This window comes from Camelus dromedarius, chromosome 33 (assembly GCF_036321535.1).
Source record: "Camelus dromedarius isolate mCamDro1 chromosome 33, mCamDro1.pat, whole genome shotgun sequence".
In the NCBI taxonomy this organism is placed as follows: Eukaryota; Metazoa; Chordata; class Mammalia; order Artiodactyla; family Camelidae; genus Camelus; species Camelus dromedarius.
Window position 1 is genome coordinate 6,457,107 of NC_087468.1, and position 7,632 is coordinate 6,464,738.

A 7,632-nucleotide genomic window follows, 5' to 3' on the forward strand; every position below is an offset into this window, starting at 1 on the left:
GAACAAATGGACACTTGACGAAGCACAAGACACTTGCGCTGCAAAGGAACACAATGACCAAATTCATTAAAAAGATCTGGTGATATATAACAATATTTTCATTATTTACATGTGTAACAATATAAGCCTTTGCACAAAACCTCTCAGTTATCTCTGCCCTCTTTTGTTTTCCAGCCATGACTTTCATTTTGTAAATACATTCAAAGGGCTGATTTAAAAAAAAAAAAATGGAGTGCAAGCCTTAGCTCACTTTCAAAAATACAAAATAATGAAAGAAAGTGGGCCAGCTCTCCCAGCTTCTCGAACTAAGTTACTCTGCTACCCCCAAATCAGGGCTTCTTCCAGAGTAATCAGCAAAGGTTCCTTTTTAATAGAAAACAGTGTGAAATCCAATGTCAGTTCTTTTGTTGTCAGCCAAATAGGTAAGCAGATACCTCCTAAAATGTGAAATAGACCCATTCCCTGTCTGATCAACCACTGCCAGTCCCATAGGGAAAACAATATTTCATCTCACGTGCCAGGAGCGTCCACCATATTAAAGCAACCACACCCAATCCCCAGCTTTCCAATAGGGCCTTCTGTGCTTGCCCCTGCGGACCCTGGAAAAATGATGAAGTTGGTCCCCACCCCCCACTCCAGGTTGTAAATTTGCTGGGCAAAGAGATTACAATAGCAAGAGAAACAGAACACAAGGAGGCAAAGAAAAGTAAATTGTGGTTTCTTGTTTTCATTTTTTCCCCCTGCTCTCTGTTTAATAAATATGGCCTTTTTCAGATTTCACAAATCAAAATGATTGTGATTTTTAGTACGGTTTGGTGTTTAAAATAATGCAACCCAATACATGGCCATCTGGCTGGGCTTGATTTATGAAAGTGGCACAGGGTCTGTCTGGAAGAAATAACTGTTCCTTGTTGCTCTCACAGTTTTCTGGGTTTTTTAACCCCTGCATCGATATCACAGAGAGAGGGAGTGAAGATGAGAGAAGATGCAAAAAGTGAGTGACAGCTCGATGAGATTGGGGGAAATTAATCTGCAAAATCATTGCTTTCTCACTCCAAAAGCTTTTTTTTTTTTTTAAAGTAGAATACCAACGGACCCAACTAAGCAGAGCCTCTTGCGTCTTGCTGTCTTGTTACTTACAACCTGAGGCATGACACTTTCACTTTCCCACATTGTAAATATTGATACATTAACTTGATAAATGTGACCGCTCTGCAGGGTGTGTCTAAAGAGTGATCAAAAAGCAAAAATCCCCAGCACCAGGAAAGAAGATCTAGAATCATACTGGGGAGAGACCGAAACACAGAAACCTAGAAGCTTAAGTCTGAACTGGTAATCACACTGACAGAAAGCAGTGTGGGCCATAATCAGGATTTTAGAACTACTTTCATGATAGGAAAAACAACCCCCCCCAAAAAAAACAGCTTAATAACTTAAACTTAATTACAGATAATTATTCACCAGAAGTAATTGATATAAAAATATTTCATCGACTTGTAAGCTGTTCTTTACAAGTATTAATCTTCAGAAGAAGAGGAAAGAGACGAAGTGATATGGCGGAGGTGGGGGATGAGAGGAAAAAGAGAGGCTAAACTTTGGGGGGCACTCTGTATTAACCATTAATAATCAGTTGGCATGTTTTTTTACTGGTGATGTAGTCCAACTTTCTGATAAAGATGATGAAAGGACACAGGTATTTCTGAGGAAAAGACTAGCATTGAGATAATCTCACTGAAAAATACTAAAAACACCCACTAAAATTAAGGGAGAGAAGAATATAGTGAAATTAATGGACTAACAAGGAGTGACTATTTATGTCAATTACTAGCGGTTTCTGTCATTGACCTTTACTCTAGGTTTGCAAATATATCTTAGGTGGAGCAGGGTCCTACTTCCTCACTTAGCACTATCCCTTAAGGATTTGTATTAGTAAAAAAATATTTTCTAGAGGACTCTTTTTCTTCCCACACAGTGTTTATGCATCAGACACAGACTATTTCATTCTAACAAATTTATTTTCTCGATCAGCTCTTACGGAATCACTACTCAAATTAAATTACAATCAAATGATCACATCAAAAGATACCCTTATTACCTAACAACTGTCCATATTTTTTCATTTCATTTTGATTTGTGCTCGTCTGAAAAAAACACGTAATACAAGATCTGGGGAAAAATAAATTACCGTTTTGCAGCAGTTCATAAGTATTCTGAATAAAATATTAAAAGAAGTCATTTAATGAAAATATAAAGCAAATATTTTTAGATCAACAACGGATCTAACAATTCTATATTGCCGTCTTTTGAAAAGTCTGTTTATTAAAACCTACCAAAAACAAGTGCTGTCTTTCTAACTCCCTTGATCTGAGTCAGTCCAGAAATAAAAAATAAAAAATATTAATAAAAAAAATATTAGCGGTGGCATCTCTAGGCGTCGTCCGCCCGAGCGGCCGCCGATGAGCCGGGGTTGGCAGCCGGGCCTTGTTCCACGCCCAGTCCGCCTGCCCGTGCCTGGACTGGCCGGGGCCTCCCTCACTCGCTGGTGGACGTCCCCTGCTCCCTCGCCCATCCCTCTGCTCTTTCGTGATGCTTTTTATTTCCAAGGTTACGTTGAGGATACGTATTCTTTTTCTTTTGGCTTTGCTATCAGTCTGTTAATTTCAGAAGCTGTGAGTATATATATATATATATATATATATATATATATATATATATATATATTTCTTGTTTTCTGGAAACTGTTCTTTTTTCTCCTTCCCGTTTCACAGTCAATTTGTCCCCAAGTGACTTTAACATGGACAAGAATAACAGGGTTCGGGAGCGCAGAGTCACCCCTGATTGAACCCAGTGCCTCTGCTTGCTTTCAGGTCGCTCCCAGGAAACAAAGTTTCGGTGGCTCTCTGGCTCTCTGGAGGCGGGGGCCCTTTGGAGGGAGGGGGGTGGAAGTGAGGAGGATGCTTTTCTTTATAAAGAAAAAAAATCTTTTTTTTCTTTCAATTTTTAAGAGGAGAAGACGAGGCAGGTGCTAGGTTCTATCCACCGTCGCCATGTAGGATTTCTCAGGGTGGGAAAAACCTCACGAGTGCAGTTTTGGTGCGCTAGGCATCTTCACCCTTCTTTAGAAAGCAAAACAAAAACGAACCACCACCACGGTATAAACGAGATCGCATGATCGCCCCCCTTTTCTCTTCTGGTTTTGTCATGTACGCGTATATAAAACAGTCTGGGCATTTGTGATGCTTTGTTTGTTGGTTTGTTTGCTTGCCCCTCCTTCCTTGGACTTCAAACCACGTCTCCTCGGTGCGTCCCTCTCCGTTCCTCCCAGGGCGGGCATGCCTGTCTTTGGGCGGAGGAGAGGGCGGCCCGGCCCGGCCCGATGCGGCGCGGCGGCGGGGGCGGCGGCGGGATGACAGCGGTGGTGGCGGCGGCGACGGTGGCGGCCCCGCTCCGCGCGCGGCGCCTGTGCCTTCACTGCACGCTCGTCTGCAGCCCGTGGTGCGGCGGCGGCGGCGTGTCGGCGCTCACGGTGCCCACCTGCGAGTAGACGTCGTCGGGCGTCTGCTGCTGGATCCCGGGCGGCGTCATGCGCTTCTCCTTCTGGCGCCGGTTGCAGAACCAGACCCCGCACCACCTCCTTCTCGAGCTGCAGGCTGTCTGCCAGGTTGGTGATCTCCTGCGCCGAGGGCTTGGGGCACTTGAGGAAGTGGCTCTCGAGCGCGCCCTTGACGCTCACCCTCGATGGAGGTCCGCTTCTTGCGCTTGCGGCCCTGCGCCGCGATCTTGTCGATGCTCGTGGGGGCTGCCGGTGCTCGAGTCCGCCTCCTCCAGCCACTTGTTCAGCAGCGGCTTGAGCTTGCACATGTTCTTGAAGCTCAGCTGCAGGGCCTCGAAGCGGCAGATGGTGGTCTGCGAGAACACGTTGCCGTACAGCGTGCCCAGTGCCAGCCCCACGTCGGCTTGCGTGAAGCCCAGCTTGATGCGCCGCTGCTTGAACTGCTTGGCGAACTGCTCCAGGTCGTCCGACGTCGGCGTGTCCTCGTCCGAGTGCGGGTCGTGGCTGTTGAGTCCCGGCCCCGCGCCGCCGCCGCCGTGGTGCGGAGGCCCCTGCGCGTGGTGCGGGTGCGGCGGGTGCGGGGTGCGCGTGGTGGGTGGTGGTGATGGTGGTGATCGGCCAGCTCGGGCGTGTCCCCGCGCACCCAGCCCCGGGGTGTACCAGGCTCTGGGCGCCGCCGCCCGCGCTCCGCCGCCGCCGCCGCCGCCCGGCCCCGGGGGTGCGCTCAGCATGCCGTTCACTGTGAAGCCCCCAGGCTGCGAGTAGAGCAAACTCTGCGGCGGGTGGCTGCTGGCCCCCGGCCATGGACGGGAGGTGCGCAGCGGCTGCGGCGGCGGCGGCCGCGGCGGCGGCGGCGGCAGCGGTCGGCCCCCCAGCCCCCCGGGGTGGGCCCTGGTGCGGCGGCGGTCGGCGGCGGTGGCCCGAGGTGCGGCGGCCCGCGATGGTGCAGCGCGGTGCCCGCGTGCAGGTCGTCGCGCCCGGCGCCGACCCTTCACGTCGGGGCCCTGCGGCGGCGGCGGCGGCGGCTGCGGCGGCTGCTGGGGGCTGCCGGCCTGCCATGCCCACGGCGCTGCCGGACCACGGCGAGCTCGCCTCCACGGCGGCGGCGGCGGCGGCGGCCGCGGCGGCGGCGGCGGCGTGGGGCAGGGCCGTGACCCACTGGTGCGCGTGGCAGCATATGGCCGCCGTTGCTGGCGGCCATGGCCCCCTGCATGAAGTCGCTCTGCACCATCTTGACGGAGGCCGGGTCCCCCCGGTAGGCGCCCGAGGTCACGGCGGGCGCTGCCGGGCTGCATGCCGCCCCCGCCGCCCCCCGCGCCGCCGCCGCCGCCGCCGCCACCGCCCCCGCCGCCGCCGCCGCCGCCGCCGCCGCCGGCCCCCTGCCGCGTCCGAGTGGACGATGGAGCCGGCCGCCAGCAGGCCGTTCCCCGGCAGGTAGGGGTTAGAAGCCGCCGTGGCCATGCCGCTCCGCTCCCGCCACCACCCCACCGCCGCCACCACCGCGCCGCCGCCGCAGCAGCGGCCGCCGCGGCCGCCGCCGCCGCCGCCGCCGCGCCGCGCCCCCCCGCCTCCCGCCGCCTCCCCCCCGCTCCGCCCCCGCCCCCGCCCCGGGCCCCCCGCCGGCCCCGCCGCCTCCGCCGCCGCCGCCTCCGCCCCCGCCGCCGCCGCCGCCGCCGGCTGCAGCTGCAAGGCCGCTGGGCAGGGCGCGGGGGTCGCCGGCCGGCCTTGGTCAGCAGCAGCAGCAGCAGCAGCCGCAGCAGGAGCCGCGCTCTGGGGAGGGGGGTCTCGCTTCTCGGGGCGCGCTCCGTGGCCGCCCCCCTCAGGGGGGGTCGTGGCCGCCCCCCAGCCCCGGCGCGATCGGCTCGCTCCAGCGGGGCTCGCCGGGCGGGGCGCGGGCCTGCGCTGGGGCTCCCGGGCCGGGCGCGCTGGCTCGCGCTCCTCCTCCTCCTGTCCGCGGCCAAGCGCGGACTCGGCCCGGGCCCGGGGCTCGGTCCACCTGCTAAGTGGAGATTTCACGGGAAACACAAAGAAAGAAGCCGCTCCTTTCTTCTTAACCAAACCGTGGACGACCAGCGGCTGGCCGCTCCGTGCCTCCTCCCCAGGAACGCAGCTCACTGGGCTCCCCTCAGAGTAGGAAAAACTTTTCCCGTCCTTGAAGGCGTGGTGATGCTGGCTGCTCGCGTGCCGAGAGGAGAGGCTGGCTCCTGCTCTCTCCCCCTCTGGTCCTCTCCTTTCAAGTTTTGTTGTGTCCTAGGAAAACTTCTTTCGATGGTGCATTTCTCTGAAGTTGCTATTGCTGGAGCTCTTGGCTGCCTCTGAAACAAGAGTCCTTTTTCATTCTCCTCGCAACAGTCACAGCCTGATGCGACATCTTTCCTTTTGGGCAGAAATTAGGAAACAAATATAACAAGGAAAAAAATTGAACAGGAGAAAAACGAGGTTGAGTTTCTCTGTTACCTTGCTGCTGACGGTTGGGGTTGGTGTTTTATTTTTTTCCCAGCAGAGGTCTGGAGGAGGAGGAGGAAGAAGAGTGCATTGGTGGAGGTGTGTGTGTGCATATATGGGATCCTTGATACACAACCAACTCCAGTGGGCACCGTGCGCGGCTTGGAGGGTGCACCGACGGCGCTGGCGCTGGCCGTGCCGGAGCGGAGTTGCCGCGGGAGCTCGCTCTCCGCCCTGGTTCGCGCGCGCTCGCCCTCTCTCTTTCCCTCTCCCTCCCTCTTTCTCTCTCTCTCTCCTCTCTCTCGCCCGCCCGATCCGCTCGGATCTGACAGTTCGCTCTCTGTCCCTCCCTCTCAGAGCGGGGACTGTCGAATGTTTACCCTCCGCCGCGAGCGCGCGCACCCACCACCACCACACTTTCCCAAATACAAGGAAGTCGAGCACCAGGGCCCCCGCTGATTGGCTACCCGCTGGGTGATTGGCAGGCCCGGAATGACTAGCTTAGGACGCGCGGCCCCCCCTTCCGGCCGTTCCGATTGGTTGCTTTTTAATTTAGGCAGAGCGTCGTAGAAGCTGGAAATCTGTCGCCCCCCCCACCCCAACCCCTACGCCTCCCTCCCGCTCGCCACTTTCTCCTCCCCGCCCCTCCCCCGCCACCCCCCTCCGCCACATCTTAACTCTTAGTGTCCGGCCGAGACGTTGGTGTTCCCTTCGTGGCGCTGGGCATCGCAATAGGTCTGGGAAGGGGGAAAGAAAGGGGAGAGAAAGGGAGTGGGGTGGGAAGAAGGAGGGGGGGTCAGCAGGAGAACATAGAGGGAAAATCATGAAAAATAGCGACCTACCCACTCCACCTGGTACTGCGTTGTGTCGCCGCCCTCCCCGCCCCCCACTCCATCCCAGAGATTTGTAACGCGCGCGGCACGGATGCGCCATTCACGCTAATACCTATAGGCAGATGTGTCCCCAGTGGTTTCAAAGTTTCCTTGTTCCTTCGCCAGACGGCCCCCGTCCCTGCCTCGGCGGGGGTGGGAAGGGGGAGCTCGCGGCGCCCAGAGCTCGGGTAGCGGCCACGCTCCTTGGAAATCCGCCACCGCAACTTTCCTCAGCCGCTTCGCGCCGGCGGCGGCCCCCTTTGTTTAAGTTCTCGGATGCCATCGTCTGGGAAACCTGCAGCCTGGGACCAGCGCGGTGCCCGCGCGTGCGAGACGGACCGCGGGCTGCCGCGAGCTCCCCACCCCCGCCTCTCCCTCCTCCCGCCCCCCTCCGCTGGGATTCCGGCGAGGAGCGTGCTTGCCCTGGCGAGTCCCGGGATGCCGGGCGGCGGAGCCATCGGCCGACCTTCCCCCATAGACACACCGCAAGTGTGTCCACCCCAAAGGCGTCAGGAAGCCCGCCGCCGCGGGAGCGGCCTAAGGAACCGGATCCGCCAGCCGCGCCCTCCACCGCTCACATTGTGTGCGGGTGCGGGTGTGTATTTATTTATTTCGGTGCGGTTGGTATTGGTGGCGTTTCGCCGGCTCGCTATTCTTAGGCACGGTGGTGCTTTTCCTTTCTTTCCTGCCTCAGCTGGTTTGCGGAGTGGATGGGGCCGGCGGCGCCGAGCGGGTTCTCAGCCGGGCCCGGCGGAAAGAGTT

The 7,632-nt window shown here is 57.1% G+C and overlaps 1 protein-coding gene and 1 long non-coding RNA gene across 2 annotated transcripts; both read right to left on the bottom strand.

Moving 5' to 3' along the window:
- Positions 1-3,456: 3,456 nt before the first annotated feature.
- Positions 3,457-5,023, bottom strand: POU3F3 (POU class 3 homeobox 3). The gene is given in 15 exon segments (XM_010991888.3): positions 3,457-3,621; positions 3,623-3,733; positions 3,735-3,797; positions 3,799-4,134; positions 4,136-4,147; positions 4,149-4,196; positions 4,199-4,237; positions 4,240-4,335; positions 4,337-4,459; positions 4,461-4,538; positions 4,540-4,605; positions 4,607-4,724; positions 4,726-4,829; positions 4,831-4,917; positions 4,919-5,023. Coding segments are annotated over 15 exon segments (1,530 nt in total). The 5' UTR covers positions 5,015-5,023; the 3' UTR covers positions 3,457-3,468.
- A 247-nt stretch (positions 5,024-5,270) lies between these two features.
- On the bottom strand, positions 5,271-7,227 carry LOC135319848 (uncharacterized). The gene is made up of 3 exons (XR_010378758.1): positions 6,944-7,227; positions 6,677-6,735; positions 5,271-6,060 (listed from the first exon to the last, which is right to left on the bottom strand). It is a non-coding gene; the product is annotated as an uncharacterized LOC135319848 (long non-coding RNA).
- Between the last annotated feature and the right edge of the window lie 405 nt (positions 7,228-7,632).